The 17,065-nt window shown below is 44.5% G+C and overlaps 1 protein-coding gene across 1 annotated transcript; it reads right to left on the reverse strand.

Moving 5' to 3' along the window:
• Nucleotides 1-1,100: 1,100 nt before the first annotated feature.
• On the reverse strand, nt 1,101-16,319 carry Akr1b8 (aldo-keto reductase family 1, member B8). The gene is given in 10 exon segments (NM_001246751.1): nt 1,101-1,402; nt 4,046-4,128; nt 4,680-4,763; nt 5,601-5,682; nt 6,344-6,450; nt 6,731-6,853; nt 11,677-11,754; nt 12,588-12,704; nt 13,828-13,995; nt 16,211-16,319. Coding segments are annotated over 10 exon segments (951 nt in total). The 5' UTR covers nt 16,277-16,319; the 3' UTR covers nt 1,101-1,359.
• Between the last annotated feature and the right edge of the window lie 746 nt (nt 16,320-17,065).

Raw genomic sequence — 17,065 nt, forward strand, 5'->3', positions numbered from 1 at the left:
AGGTCAGTCTGGTCTATGTAGTTCTTGGACGTCAAGGCTACAGAGTGAGACTCTTGTCTCAAAACAACATAATGAAGATGGTGGTGGTGGTCATGATGATGACAATGGCATGCTTGGTGAGAGTGGGTCATGAATCCAATGGCTGATTTGCTTAGAAGAGCATCGTGAGAAGTCAGAGAGATGTCAGTACTTCTGAAGAAGCAACAATAAAGCCAGCAGCCAGAAAAAGTAGGGGGGGTCAATGAGCACAACACCAGAACTTCAAAAGGAAGAACTACCCCTCTGGTAACTTGATGGAGGACCTCGCTAATGAACAAAGCGGTGTCTCCTAATCCCAGAGGCTGTGTGAACTGGTAGGAGACAGAACCAAGGTCAAAGCTGTAAGAAAGAGCTGGTATTCCACAGCAAACGTGCCTTCTATGGGAAACAGCATCTGAAAACCACACATTTGGTTCTTGAGCCCTTCAGCTCCCTAATGGAGTCCCCACTAAGCAATCCCAGAGGAAGCCATCTGACTAGGAACCCTGGAAGTATAGGTATCCACCCACTGTCACCACCATGCACATTGGTGACACAAGGGCAGAACCAGACAGCAAGCAGTAGATGAAGCAGCTCAGCAATCTACCTTGACACTAACTGTGGGGAACAGGATGGGGAGAGCTAGACAAGTTTTCTACCCTGTGGTTACCACTTAGTTTTTGAATGCTTTTCTCTCTTCAAGACATTTGGAGCAAACATGGCCCAATATGAGTATCTTTAATAGGTTTGTAAGAATGAATAGCCAGGTACCCTTTCTGTTCCTCTTCCCAGGTTAATGGCAATAGGATTTTTCATGTCCTATCTTCCCGCTTACCCAGTGATGTCCTTTGTGGATTTCAGACTCTTTCCCCACTAGCACTGACTCTTAGGCATGATGGGGTATTAAAGGCAAGCTTGGGGGGTGATGGCAAGAAGAAAGTGCTAAGAAAGTCACAGGGAAATAGAAGAGGTAAGAAGGCTTGGGAGGATGGAAGCATCAAATTGCCTAGTGCTCTCCCAGAGAGCACCTTCCTTTGAACCTGTTTTAGCCACCTACTACTCAAGGACCTCAAGCAATCAAGTTCTTGGCTTGGCTTTTATTGTTCTATTCTTATGTCCTCCAAAGTTACCAGAGTTCCTGATTTTTGGCAAACATTCGGTCAGATCAAATCAGTGAAAGAAATGCACATTCACTTCTCAGAGTCACACTTCCTTGAACACAGGATTTTAAGTACAGCGTTGCCTAGAGCATGACATCAGGCAGGCTTGGCTCAAATGGCACACCAGAAATGATTGAGGTGTGCATCAGCAAAGAGGGAAGCCTCATCAGGCGAGTTAGCTTCAATACTCCGCATCGTAGGGATATTCTTCCATGTTTACTGTCCTGCAGCGACAAGCATGGAGATAATATTAGTGCCATCTCATAGTATTTTTTAGTCAGGTTCCCATGTACCCTAGCATGGTTCTGAACTCTATGTAGTGGAGAACAACTTTGAACTTGTGATCCTCCTGCAGAGGACTGTGATTAGAGGCATGTGCCACTGGACCAGGTTTTATTTTTTTAATTATTTCTTTTATGTATTGAGATTACAATTTGACCACATCACTTCCCTCTTCCTTTTCCTCCCTCCAAAATCTCCCATACACCATTCTTGATCTCTTAAGTATGTATGTATGTATGTATGTATATTAACAACAATTAATGAAAAAAGACACCATGGATTTAGAAGAACCCTGGTTTTATGTACTACTGGGAATCCAAGTCAAGCATTCATGTATACAGATAAACATGCTCTCAACTGAGCCCCTTTGCCAATCCAGACATTCTTATATGGGCTTCACAAATACTGTTTGAGTTCATTTCATATTACAGAAAAGCCAGAAACCATGATGATATCGGCAGATGGGTTGTTATATTATGGTTGTTGGTATTAAACAAGGTAAGATAAGCCATGAGCTAGGATCTCTGATAAATCCTAAACTTATATTCCATGGATATTTGCTATATTTGGTATTATTCCTACTCTGTAGATAAGGAATCAATTACAAATTTATCCAAAACTTCATAGCTATTGAATGACTGAAGTTTCAATTTTACCCCTGAATGGACCAACCTATTATCTCCACTCACTTATGTAACTATTTCACCCTACCTATTGGAGATCAAAAGGCATCATCACAAACATGTCTCAAGCTAAATCCTTCATTTCTAAAAGACAATTCTGTTCTTGAGTTGCTCATGCTAAAACAATGCCGAGCAAGCAAAACCGTATTTGTCAATTTTTTGGCAAATCCAATCGGCTCTTTTCTATTGGAAGCCAGGTCCAATTATTGTCCTCTCTTCCCTGAATTATTATAGTAGGCAAAATTATTATAGTAGGTTGTCTGTGGTCTCTCAATGCAGAAGTCAGCGTGGAACTTTTCAGACATGTCAGATCCTGCCAGGTTCTGCTCACAGCTTCTCCTGGCTTCCTAGTGCCTTCCATCCTAAAGCCAAAGTCCTCGTGGTCTGTACCACCTGCGTGCCCTTAGCTTTAAGGCTGTCTCTGAGTTTATTTCTTCCCACAATAGCCCTTACTCACCCACTGCAGCTTCACTGGCCTCCTTATTTGAGTGCCCCAAATCCACTATCTCAGGGCCTTTGCTCCCACTGCTGTAATTGCTAAGAAAGGTGTTCTCCTAATACCACATGGCGCTTCCTTTGCTTCTTTCAAATGTGACTTGATCTAGCAGCACAGCTGCCCCTGGATCATCACACATAAAGCTATCCCACCAGGATACTGCTCCCCATACCTTTTACCTAGTTTACTTTTCTCTATGGCATTTGCTACTGCCGGACATATATACTTAGAGTTACTTCAGATGTTGCTAGAATACAAGATTGGGAAACAAAGTTTGTATGGTGTGAGGTGCCAAACACCTGGAACAGGCTGGCACACAGCACATTGCAGAGAAGCCGTTAAGTGAATGAGTGGATGGATAAATGCTTCTGCCTCCTGCAAAGCAACAGTGTTGTGGGATTCTAGCTTAAGATGTGCCACATTCTTTTATGCTATGGAATATTTGTTTGATGAAGCAAAGATGTGTTGCATTCTTTTTTTTTTTTCATTTTTTGGTTTTCCTCTGTGTTAGTCCTGGCTGTCCTGGAACTTGCTTTGTAGACCGGGTTGGCCTGTGTTGCATTCTTTTACATTGCATTTGTTCAACTCTGTAAAACTGTGTTACTTTGCCTGCCTAAAACACCTGATTGGTCTAATAAAGAGTTGAATGGCCAATAGCTAGGAAGGAGGGAGAAATAGGTAGGGCTGTCAGGCAGAGAGAAAAAATAGGGGAAGAAATCTAGGGAAGAGTGAGGGACGAGAAAAAGAGGACAGGAGGACACCAGGGGCCAGCCACACAGTCAGTCACACAGCCAGCCACGGAGTTAGAGGATGGGGGACATCAGGGACCAGCCACACAGTCAGTCACACAGCCAGCCACGGAGTTAGAGGACAGGGGGACACCAGGGGCCAGCCACACAGTCAGTCACACAGCCAGCCACGGAGTTAGAGGACAGGGGGACATCAGGGGCCAGCCACGGAGTTAGATGGAAAGAAAGACATACAGAATAAAGAAAGGTAAAACACTCGGAGGCAAAATGTAGTTAAAGAGAAACAGGATAATTTAAGTTAGAAAAGCTGGCTAGAAACAAGTCAAGCTAAGGCCGGGCATTCATAAGTAAGAATAAGCCTCAGTGTATTTATTTGGGATTGGGTGGCAGACCCCCCAAAGAATTAAAACAAAAAAAAACCTACAGAGCAGCATGTTCTTTCTTAAAACGGTGGCTCTATGTGGAAAAACTCATAGAATTAGCAGCAATTAGCAGGTCTGACTTCCCATGACTCAAACTTTACTTTTTCACAACGTCCAGGAAATAATATTTGAATCTAAAGAGTTAAATATAAAAAGTTACCCTGGATGTCTTCCAACCCTTCCAGCTAACCCTCTCCAACCTCAGAAAGCTCATTTAATAACCCCCTCCACTTACTCAGGCAGCAGGCAGGCCCTCCAGTTTCTGTTGAAGCCAAGGATGGTGGCCATCTCCTGATCACTCAACTGGAAGTCAAAGACCTGGAAGGACAAGAGTCCCAAAGCTCCTTAGCAAGACAAGGGCTGGTGCCTGAGACTGCAGGCATTCTTCTCTGTATACCCAAGCTCACAATGCATGAAACCATTTTCTAGTTAAGGCTGAATTATTTACAGGATTCAGTGTCACAAAATCTCAGTTTGTACAGTGTCTAATCCTTCAGGGGACACGTGGCTCCTTCCAGAAAGGCATTTATTCAAGTCCAGTCCATGCCTGTTCTCCAGCTAAAAGGTTGCTGTGTAGGCCAGGGGAAGTCTGCACTTGGGCAGGATAGTCTATGGCCTTTGATCTAAGTGCTCAGGGAAACCAAGGGTCTTCACTGTGCATAAGGCACACCTATGCTCAGAGTTGATTGGGCTTCTCTGGCCCAGCCCTTAGCCCATTTCAGGCTCACTGGCGATTCATCTCAGCTCCCTGGCACCAGAGATCACAAGATGATGAGAAGTTAGGGGCATCACTAATGCTGCAGGATGCGATGAGAAGCCACTGAGAGTCATCCCATACATACATAGCAGGTGGTCAGCCAGGACCTTACCTGAAAGTTCTCATGTATACGTGCTGGTGTCACAGACTTGGGGATCACCACCACATTCCTCTGGATGTGGAATCGAATCAGAACCTGTGCACAAAAGTGAAGGTGTGTGTTTAATAAGAGAAGAGAATGATTGTTAAAATGAGAATGGCTCCACAGGTCTCTGTTAGAAAACTTGTCCCTCAATTAGTGGAATGGTTTGAGAAGGACTGGGCCTGTTCTGGTTGGAGAATGTATGTCACTGAAGGTTTAAGGTTTCAGGACTTCTGTCAGTCCCATTGTGCGCTCGTCTTTTTTGCAGATTGAGACATGAGCCCTTAGCGGCTGCTCCAGCACAGTGTCTGCCCAGCTGCTGCCATGTTCCTTGCCATGAGGGTGATGGGTTCCTATCCCTCTGGAACTGGAAGCTCCACATAAACCTTTTATTCTATGAGTTGCCTTGGTCACGGTATCTTCTCCTAGCCAGAGAAAAGGAACTAACACAAGGACTATCTTTGCAGCTCCTCCCAATGGCTCCTTTATCTCCCTTAATCCTGGGAGCAACGCCATGATTTCCCTAGTTAGGATTGAGGATTTGGCAGGAAGCTGATGAACTTGGGTGGTCCTTATTTGATACGGCCAGCTGTGTTTCCCAGAGAAGCCAATAGACTTACATTTTCCATTTTTTCCTCTCCAAGGGATTAAAAGAAGGCAGTATAAAGAATAAAACAAGACTATTAAAAACAAACAAACAAACAAAAAACAAAAAATGCATGCCTTTAATCCCAGACTCAGGAGGCAGGGGCTGGCAGATCTTGAGTTCAAGGCCAGCCTGGACTACAAAGTGAGTTCTAGGACAGCCAGGGCCACACAGAGAAACCTTGTCTTGAAAGAAAAAAAAAAAAAGGATTGCTGGGTTGAGCAGGAAGAGGCACCATATCTTACCTGGGCCGAGGTTTTCTTGTGCTTTGCAGCAATCTCTTTAATCTTGGGGTCCTCTAGGAGTGAAGGGTCTTCTGGCTTGGCCCTAAAGGCAGATAGATAGCTAGGGTGAATTTATTCCTAATGATACAGAATTAACTTCGTTAGTGTTATATATAGGATGAATACCACACTTCCATGACAGCATCAAGGCTGAGCACCATAGCCTTCTTCAACTGCAGAACAGGCAGAGTAGCCTAGCCACCTGAAAGCTTTGTCTTCCCTGTGGTCCATCCACAGGCTCTGGAACCTCAGAAATTTATAAGCGTGCTCTAGCATTAAATAGCAGACATGGAGCACTCTTAAGAGGTAAGGCACCTTGTCTTTTGTTAAAGCATTGTGCCCGCCCCATAATCCTGTTTGGGTGTGTCTGATATATTGCTATAGACACATTTTTTTCCAGGTGCATAAGAAATTCATAGCAATACTAACCAATGGTTAAAAACTAATTTTAAGAGTGATAAAGTCAGGCTGGAGAGATGGCTCAGAGATTAAGAGCACCGGCTGCTCTTCCGGAGGTCCTGAGTTCGATTCCCAGCAACCACATGGTGGCTCACAACCATCTGTAATGAGATCTGGTGCCCTCTTCTGGTGTGCAGATATACACGGAAGCAGAATGTTGTATACATAATAAATAAATGAAATGTTTTTTTAAAAAAATTAAAATAAAAAAAAAGAGTGATAAAGTCATCAAGCTGAACCCTCACCAAGGCCTATTTGGGGAACCCAGAGGGCTGTAGGCTGTGACAGTGATGCCCTTGGAGTGACAGTACTCGATCAGTTTTTCCTGAGTGAGGTATGGGTGACACTCGACCTGCAAGAGAAAACACCTCTGTCACTTCCATCACTAGACTAGGGAAGTAGGCCTTCCTGAGTGGCTTAGGGGGAACTCTAGGCACAAGAAAAGACCAACACAAAGGCCAAATACAACCCACTGATAGATGTGCTATAGACCAGACCTAGGGTCTGCCTCCCACTGCCCTGCGCATCCTGAACACAGACCTCAGATACGAGACTCATTAGAGCGTATGGAACTTGCTTCCAGGTGTTGAAGCAGTCACAGAGCAGGACCCCCTTTGAAGAACAGAACTTACCTGGTTGGTCACTGGCTTATGTTTCAATCCAGGTTTGTTCAGGATCCTTTCAATCTGGAAGTGGTTGAAGTTGGAGACACCCAGGGCTTTCACTAACCCTTCATCCACCAGTTCTTCCATGACCTGCCCCAGTGAAGAATACCATTTAGATGGCTGTAGGAGGACTACAGAGTGCTGGCTTCTGTTTAGTCCTGACATAAGAGGAATGGATAAACAGTCCTCCAGGTTAAGTAAGCTGCAACACTAGAAAGAAATGTCAGTTCAGAGAGTGTATGCCCGTCAAGGGGCAGACGCTGCTGGGAGTGTATGCTCTCTGCCCTCACCTCACCCAAATCTGCATAACCTGAGAAAAAAGGCTCCCTCGCCCTTTATCCTCCCCCCCCACGTATGTGTGTGTGAGAGAAATAGTCTCCCTTGCTTTTGCCCTTTATCTTTCTCTATGAAAGAGAGAGAGAGAGAGAGAGAGAGAGAGAGAGATATTTTGGGGGCTGATGATGATGCTAGGGCACTCTATTATTTATTGGGTTACGTCTTTAGCCTTTTTTTCTTCATTTTAAAATTTTGAGACATGCTCTAAGTATTAGCCTTGAACTTCCTCTGCAGCCCAGACAGACCTCAAACTTGTGACCCCCTGCCTCTGCCTCCTGAACCTGAATTACAGGCCTGTGTCATCAGAACCAACTTCCTGTCTGGGCTCTGAGCCCACTGCCCCTGCCATGTATTTTGTTTTCCAATGAGGAGATATACAGATTTATCAGACCCTGGTAGGGCACCCAACCTAGGGTTAGGTGGGTCTGACATCTGGCCAGTTGGCAACTTACCACAACCATGACAGTGCATTAACCCTAAGAAAAGGTATTTTTAAAAGTAATGTTTTGCCTAGAATGAACAATTTACAAAGTTGTCAAAATATCATACCTGCTAGTGGCGACCACAAACTCAACATGTACTTATAATTCATTTATTACAAGTTCCTGCCTAAGAGTTTGCAGAGTATGAAAGTCCACAGTGTGCACCTTTCAGTGAGCCAGCAGCCTTCACAATGCAGCTGCTTGGTCTCGTTTGACAGCTGGCATAACCCTGAGCATCAGTGTGGGAAGGAAGGAACCTACATGAGTCCCAGAATAACAGTATAAGTAGAGTTTAAATTGAGCCTGGAAAAAAAAAAAAAAAGCACAAAGGAGGAAAGTCATGAACAGCATGAAAGGAAGTTGTAAGCAAAGACTAACAGAAGAAACTGATATGTTCAGGCCACACTTGTGTACAGTTTCTCAGCCTTGGTGAAACTTGGTACCCTCTAAAAGCTTTTTTAAAAATGTTGCTGCTGGGTGTGGTGGCACACACCTTTATTCCTAGCCTGGAGGCAGGGACAGTGGATCACTGTAAATTCCAGGCCAGCCTGGTCTATATAATGAGGTTCAGGGCAGCCAGAGCTACATAGAGAGACCTTGTCTCAAAAACAAAACAAAACACGAAAGAAAGAAATAAGTTGGAGTAACGTTCCAGCACCATTCCTGAGCTTCTTACTGACTTACTCTAGATTACAGCACAGGAATTAGGATGTTCAAAACTCCCTGGTGAATTTAGTGTACAACGTTGAGAGCCCACCCCCACCGTGAGCCAGGAAGGACCTTGCTAGGCAGGGCTGTTTAGCACTGATGAGACCAGGAGGTTCCTGAACTCCCCAGTGTGGAATGAGATAATTTAAATGTGTTTGTGCCCTAAGTTAACGTTGGCTTGCATATATGATTCACCTTGCCCTCTTCACATTAATTTCTCCTACCCTCTTCTGGATTTCAGTGAGGCTTCTATTGGATTGGTTGTTGTTCCAAAGAACTGCTCCATGCCAGCATGGTTAATCCTGCTGTTCTCTGAGCAGAGCCTGCAGCTTGTCTACTTATGCCCATGTAGCAATAATTATTGGATTCAGTCATAGGACATAACACTAAACAAATCAAGGATACCCTTAGGTATCTGACTACCACAGAATTGCCAGTTAGTTCACTATAAGAACCAGAGCTTGGGGACTGGAGAGATGGCTCAAAGGTTAAAGCACTGACTGCTCTTCCAGAGGTTCTGAGTTCAATTCCCAGCAACCACATGGTGGTTTACAACCGTTTATAATGAGATCTGGTGCCCTCTTCGGGTGTGCAGGAATACATGGAGGTAGAATGTTGTATTCATAATAAATAAATAAGTAAATAGACAAATAAGTAATAAAAGAACCAGAGTTTGGGTAGTGTCCACATCTCACCATGAAGTATTACTAAATTATTTACATGGTCATGTATGACAGCTATCATGTCAAGTTATTACACTCATTTCAGTGCAAAAATTAATGCCAAAATCTTAGGCTGTCTTGGGAGTTTTGCCACACAGACCCCATTATTGTTGATTCTGTACATGTAAAACCATTATATTGCTCATTAATCCATCAATCAAACTAGATGGCTCTTTATTGCTGATGGTCATTTTAGAGGATTTTAATTTTTCCTCTTCCCATCCAGGTCAGAAAGCCTCAAGAAAATCTTTGAGATCTACTACAGAAATATAAACAGATTTTTAAATTTTATTTTCCTACTATGTTGGGAACTGGACCCAAGGCCTTGTGCTTATGAGGTAAGACCTCAACACTTAACTAAATCCACAACTTCTAGATTTCGCCTTAGACTTTCTTATAACCTGCTTTCTGTTGCTAGCAGATGTAATTAGTGATTCACTTGTTGAGAATAATTCCTTTCAAGTATATCTCTAGGTGTTGTGTTAACTTTTCCAGGGTAGACATAAACTCTCTTCAGCCCAGATGGGATGCCAACAGCAGACCAAATGACCCAAGTCCTTTGGGTTTACCACCTGAATCTAAGCTGGTAAAACAACTAACCTAACTGGGTTTCTCCCAGGACCAAGAATGAGGAGCTACCTATAGAAGCAGGGACAACTTTGGGGCTGCTACGCCGCCAAGGAAAATATCTTCTTAGCAACCATTAACCTCTTACATAGCCACATGCAAGAGGGGGGCCCTGTGTGCTGACTCTTAAGCTGCCCCTGAGACCCTTGTTGATCTTCCTCCCAACCCTCATAAACCTTCTTTCTACCCCAATTCCACAAGGGAATGTTAGTAGGTCCAGTCTTGTGAGGGTCTCATGTTATATTACAAGAAAGCATTAGCCGGGCGATGGCCAGAGCACAGCATTCCACAACACTAGGGCTGCCAGCCTTGCCATTAGAAAACAATGGCTGCTCTGATTCCTTCTCTTTTCCTTCCGACATCACACACTTTGTTCTCAATATTTTCATGCTACCTCCAGCTAAAGGTCCAAGTGGCAACAACACTGTGCTGGTGGCTAAACACTTTTGGATAGAATAACCACAAAAGACATCCACTGAATGTCATTATATCAGTTCCCTCCTCTTGGGAAAACCAGTGGAAGTCATTTCGAAGTAGAGAGACACACCATGAATTCAGGGCTGCTGGACAGGCTGTCTTGGAATCTCTATCAATGCTTGTTTATGACTGGCTTGCTCACTTTTTCCTCTGATGACATTTACAAAAGGATACAGTGGCAAAAAGATTTTTTAGAGAAAAGCATCCATGGCCTGTTTAGTTTTTGAACATCCTTATGCATATCAAGCTCTGGTCTGGGTTCTCCAAAGGAACACAGCTGATAGAGTGAATTGTTTGGTTTTAAAAAAATCAAGGTGCTTATTCTTTTCCTGATGCTTAGATATATGGCCACTGTTTGCCAAGCACTGTGCTATAAAGGTTTTGGTAACTGGACTTTTGAGTCAGATAGAACTGAATCTAACCTTAATCATGTCACACCCCTGTTATATAACTTGATGACGTCCCAATTCTCCAGGTTATTGGTTTCATCATTTGTACGTAGGGAAAGCAACTGTCCCTCACAGGATTGGTAACTAATGTGCCATGATGAAGTTTGGCGTGTTAGCTCTCTTCATCCTTATCACACCCTGAAGGATAGAGATCAGTAGACTGTATTACATGAGTGTGAGCATGCTTATGTGTGTGTGCCTGCGTGTGTGCAGGAACACATGCCATGCATGGCAAGTATGCCAAGGTCAAAGGGCAGCCTGGGCTGTTGTTCCTCAACTTTCACCATCTGTGAGACAGGGTCTCTTTGATTTTTCATCTCTGTGTATATCACACTAGCTGGCTGGAGATCTGGGGACTCTCCTGTCTCTCTCCCATCCTACCACATGAGCACAGGAATTACAGACATGTGCTTCCACACTTGGCTTTGTGTGGGATCTGGATTCTTCTGCACGTGCAGCAAGCACTGTGCCACTGAGCCTTTTCACAAAAAAGCAGATATATAAGTGTAAACTGGCTTGAAGGCTTTCGATCTTTTCCCTAGGCTAGCTGGGTATGGTGGTGTATGTTTTTAATCCGAGCACTGGAAGGCGGAGGTAGGCAGATGTCAATCGAGTTCTAGGACACTGAGGGCTGCACAGAAAAATCCTGTGTTAAACCCAAAATTAATAATAATAATAACAACAATAATAATTTTCCCTGAGCTACTCAGCTAATATGTGCAAATCAAGGCAATATCCCTGTACCAAGTACCTGCCTTTACTTTCAAAACAGCATATGTTTACCACAAACTGAGGAACATTTGTATTTCCTGTCTCCATTGAGATCCCAATAGTCACCTCAAAAGCAAATGATTTAATCCCAAAACCTGAGAGGCAGAAGCCAATGGAACTCTGTAAGTACTAGGCTAGCCAGGGATAAACTGTAGGATTATCTCAAAAAAAAAAAAAAAAAAAAAAAAAAGTAGATAACACCAGATGAACCCTAAACCTAAACATGGTAAGGAAGGAGTAAGAGATCTAGAAAAACAGGGACAGAATTACACACAAGACATGTGGGCCATTTCATATCATACAACAAAATCTCTGATGCACAGTAGAAGCTGGGAACCTACCTCCCAGGCATCCAAGAACGTTATTTTGCTGGTGAGGACGTTGCCTTGATCGTCTTTGGGAAATAACTCCTTTCCGGGCTGTAAATACAGAACAAAATGCTCTTTGACTGCACCTGGTCCTATGAAGCAAGGCTCCAGGACAGTGAAATACCAAATCCCCACACCTGCTCAGCACTTGGTTAGGCTCCAGAGGGCACACTTGCAGACATCAAGCTTCGGCAGCATCTCCATCACAACCTACTGTGGTAGGTAAATCCTAAACTACAGAAACTGCGGGGCTGGTTCCCAAATGTGCTACTCTATGTCAAAGGCTCGATGAGGAATTTCCATCGCCATGGAAACGAGCGCAGTATACCTGGCCCCACATAGACCTGGAGGAAATTCTGATTTCAGGGTCACTAAGGCGAGGGCTAGATCTGAGTGGTAGAGTTTGCTGAAGACTGTAACCAGATCCTGTCCTTGACTCCTCCAGAAGTCCAGAGCTTCGACGGTTACCATCATCCCAGCTGTGCACGAAGGGGGCAGCATACTGGGCATTCACATCTCTTCATCCTCTCAGCAGCAAGCGGAAGCAGGGCTCCAGGCACTGAGCAGTGGGTCTTTTTGGTTTTTGTTGTTTTGGTTTGGGTTGTTTTTTGGTTTTGGGGTTTTGGTTTGTCTTTTTAGCCAGGATTTAATACTTCCCAACATCATCCCACTTGGGCTTTGCTCCAGCACGATTTGCTTGGCAAAGGTGTTGAACCCTGAAGATCAATATGCAAGAATAGCCCAACACGTCTTTTGAAAGGGTATCACTGAACGTGGAATCAACACAAAGTTGACAGGCTTTCTCCTCTGCGCCGTCCCCCCACCCCCGCCCCCACCACAGCCCTGTCTTGGTGGCTCTTGAAGGTACAGAGAGCAGTTCAAACCTGAAGTCCCTGTGGCCAGTGAATAAGATACAGGTCCAGATAGTCCAGTTTCAGGTCCGTGAGGGTCTTCTGAAAGGCCTCCTTTAGCAGTTTCCTCTCAAAGCAGGTGGGCCACAACTGCCGAGTGCAACAAGGAAACATTAGGAACTGGAGAAAAGGGGCCACACTAAGCTCACCCTCCCTGCTCTGCCATTTGCAGTCTAACCTATCCCCAGGACAGCTATTTATATTTAACCAAATTGGCTAATTAACACACATGATCTGATATTTGAGGTTCCTGGGGCTCATGAGTCACTTATTTCCTAAGTGTTGAGGGTGATTATTTTTCCAGGCTTACAGCATTCTGGGTGCTTCCTAGATCACGCAGCATTCTGACGCTATTGGGGTATAGTGTCATACCTCCAAGACACCAGACCCTAATGGTGAACCCCAAACAGTTTAAGTGGCCTGCCACACTGTACAGTAAGTCTGTTTATCATATCAGATGCCGTTTCCAAGTGGTTAGCGGAGTAACTATCCCAGCTAGCTATACCCAATCAACAACCTCACACTCCTCTCTCCTTTTTTTTAACAGCATTTTATAATTCACCCTTCACTGAATTGAGATTAAAAAAAAAAAAGATATCCCTAAATAACAATTCTAAACAATTAAAAAAAAAAAAAAAAAAAAAACCTCTCTCTGCATAGCCACTGAGAACACAGTACTGAGTGGTGTGGTTCAGGGCCCATCCCTTTTAAAAAAGAATTATTTTATTTATTATTTATGTGCATTTTTGTATGTACACATGGATGTGAATGGGTGCCTGTAGGAGCCAGAAGGGGTTTGGGCTTCTTTGGAGCTTGAGTTACAGGAGTTGTAGGTCGCCTAATGTTGGTGCTGGGGATCAAATTATGGTCCTCTGAAGGAGCAACACACACTTTTAACCCCAATGCCATCTCTAGCCCCAAGACCTTTGATGGTGCCCCTAGCTTCTGACTCGGTAGAAGGATCCCACTGACAGAAAGCATGACAGTGAGGAGCACTGGAGCCTCAACAGAACCCTCTTGTTATGGGAAAGCCAACAAGGAGGGTGGGCCAACAGCAGACCCTTATCAGTACTGACTTGGAGTGTGGCTATTCACACCCACAGATATAACAAAACCAAGGAAAGAGGTTAGGAGAATGATGGGCAGGGCTGTTGGTGTGGACCAAATTATTCCAATGGCTTTGAAGTCCTATCCACCCAGCGGGCCATTGTACCTTGCTGACGATGAAGAGGTCTTCCCGTCTCACAGCCTTCTCTTTGATCTTCTCTTGAATGGCCTCTCCCACTTCGTGCTCATTGTAATACGCATAGGCGCAGTCAATGTGGCGGTATCCAGCATCAATGGCCACCTTCACAGCTTCCTTGACTTGGCCTGGGGGAGACTGAAAAGCAACAGAAAAGGCCATTGGATGCTCTTATGCCAAGACCTTCCTCAACAGGCTCCACACAGCCCAGCTTCTGAAAACCACAGCATTGCTGGAGGACACTGGGGGAGAAAACAAACTTTCAAAGGGGAAGTGAAAGTGAACCCTAATGTTCACCCCCACCCCATGTTCTCTCTTAGCTAAGAGTCAGTTCCCACCAAATACACAGGATTTTAAAGGATCTCTTGTTTCTGAGGTGACAGGTGGCTCTCACTGCAACTTGCTTAAAGCCAAACTCAACTCTGAAGTGACCCAGAAGAATTTCAGCCCGAGACCATGTTAATTAAGAACGTGGAGAATGGAGCCCCTTCCCTATGAAGGGATACTATTGCAGCCCAGATACAGCAAGGAGGGCCTAGGCCCTCCCCCAAATGATATGACAGACTTTGAAGGTCCCTGGTGGAGGGCCTCACTATCCCTGGGGATGAGTTGGGGGATGGGTTGGGGGGTGGGGGGAACTTGGGAGGATGGGAGGGGGAGGGAATGGGGGGGATGGATATGTAAATATGAGTAGTAATTAAAGAATTTAAATTTAAAAAATGAATATGGAGATTGGCCGTTGTATGATACCTTCAGACTCTGCCACACAGCAGTGTAAATGGATGAAATGCAATAAGCTGGAAAGAAAGAAAGAAAGAAAGAAAGAAAGAAAGAAAGAAAGAAAAGAGGGAAGAAAGCCACTGTGTGTGGCAGCCCATGTGTGTAATCTAAGCATTTGGGAAATAAGAGGCAGGGGGATTATGAGTTTGAAGCCAGCCTGGGGTACATAGTTGCCCCCCAAATAAAGCATAGATATAAAAAAAGCCCTCAGTCAACCAAAGAAGATGAAACCAAACAACAACTAAAAAAGACTCTTCTTTCTCACCAACCCTAGAAATGTCTTGGTTAAGTATCAAACCTAGAAAAACACCACAGAGATATATATGCTCTGCTTCTCTGGGACAAGAAATGGCTTCTCCCAGTTCAGAAGTACCTGGGCGTGCTCCATTCTGTACCTGCCTGATTCTGTACCTGCCTGAGTTTCTACAGATAAGAGCAGGCTTGTGTTAATACTACCTCCTTATCTTGAAAACAACTCCCTTGTCCAGCTCTGTCTAATTTTGAATTTCTGAGAGTAACTTCAGGTAAGAACACTTGTCAGCTTGGTAGAAAGTGAAATTTCTATTATGTAGCAAATTCAAGTAGGATTTCAACCCAGTGCTGAAACAAAGAGGTGTGCTAACCCTGTCCCACAGCAGATTAAAGGACAGTGTAAAGAGTAAGGGACAGAGGCAGTGGCTAAGCCACCAGACCAGAAGACATGGGCTCCAAAAACAGCTCCTGGAGGTGACTCACACCTGTAACAATTCCTGAAGGCTGAGGCAGGAGGATTGCAAGTTTAAGACCAGCTTAAACTGCAAGGTTAGTTCTAGAGCAACTTAAATTCCCTGTCTCCAGAAATCAATTAGAGAACTCCTGGAAACAAGCTAGCCACTGTCATGGTACCACCAAGGGAAACGCAAATGCAGAGTTAGGCGATTGTACAATGTCAGGCTTGTCTCAACAGAGACTGGGAAATATGCTTCGCTGGAAAGTGGGATGGGCCTGGGGGCATTCCACCAGGAGAGTAAGACTGCCAGGCAGGACCCAAGCCCAGGCTCTGCGGTCTTCGTGCTTAGAGTTAATGTACACTGGAACCAGGTGGAGTCTTGGTAAGGGGCAGGGGAGAGTTCAGTAGCCTGGGCTGGGGTCTGAGACTCTGCCTGTCACACAAGGTCCAGGCCAGACGCTGCAGATGGAGTCCTTCCCCGTGGGCAGCACGGAGAGCTCGGTCATTTGGAGCTCAGTGTCCTGCTTTTGAATGACTCAGCAAGGAAAAAAAAAACCCAAAAGACAGTCAAGACCTATAAAACACTGGGTGTCTCCTAAGTGCAAAGCTTGCTAGGAGAGTAACTGCCTGGAGCCTTTTGTTCTTAAAGTTCAGGGACCGCTTGAGACCTGGCATTATTAGAGAAGTTAACATCACAGCTGGGAAAAGCCTGTCAAAGCTTTGAGCCTGAAGCAGTGCAAAAAGCGCCAAAGCAGCTCGGGTCCTGGCTCTAGGATTCCAAACCTCAGCTGATGCTGTGGAAAGAGAAGGAAATGCCAGAGACCTTCCTCCAAGGCAGCAGGTCTCCCAAGACGCCACACTCACCTGCCAGGTGCCCAGGCCCACGATGGGCATCTTGGCTTTGGTACTGAGCTCCACGAAAGTGGACATGGTTGCTGCCAAAACCTTCCTGAGAGAGCAGATGTCCGTGTGCTGGTTAAGGAGGCTGGTGGAGGCTTTATGTCCTGGATGAAGAGGCGGGCGGGCTCTTACTGCATGAGCAAGCAGCCACACCCAGGGAGTCACTGAACAGGAAGTTTATCCTGGTCCTTCGTAAGATGGAACAGAGTGAATGAAGATTAATCATAACCCGGTGGGAAGTGTGCCTGCTGCAGGGTGAATTACTTTGGGAGTGTTACTTAGAGGTTTCTGAACCTAATAACAAGGGGTGAAAGGTCCTTCAAGATACGCTACATTTTGGGGACTGAACATTGCAAGGAGAATAGTGAACCTCGGAGGTATTGCGATAGGTCAAAGCATGTAGAAGTTTTCAGAGGCAAAATGAGGAGGCTACATAAATTATTTTGAGACAACTGTTGGCGATTACAAAAATCAACAACATAACTGCTGGTGTGAAATTAAAAAGACAGATGGGCAGGTGTTGTTGCAGGAGGGAGAGAGAGAGGCAGGAGGCAGGGAAGGAGCTTGGAGCAAGACTATAATGTTTTGGAAGTGTTTGTTTTCTGTCTTTTTTTTTTTTTAAGTTTTACTCATCTCACTGCTGGAATATTGTGAAAAACAATTTTGCCCTGTTAAACACCAGGTCAGGATCCTTTCTTTGGTAATATTCTTCCTCTCTTTCATTTGAGATTTGACCAGTTATATTTATAATGAACTTTTAAACTCTGTGATGACATTAAAAAACATAGACTTTTGTGATTATAAATATTAGATATCACT

Source organism: Cricetulus griseus (genome assembly GCF_003668045.3).
Source record: "Cricetulus griseus strain 17A/GY chromosome 1 unlocalized genomic scaffold, alternate assembly CriGri-PICRH-1.0 chr1_0, whole genome shotgun sequence".
NCBI classification, from domain to species: Eukaryota; Metazoa; Chordata; class Mammalia; order Rodentia; family Cricetidae; genus Cricetulus; species Cricetulus griseus.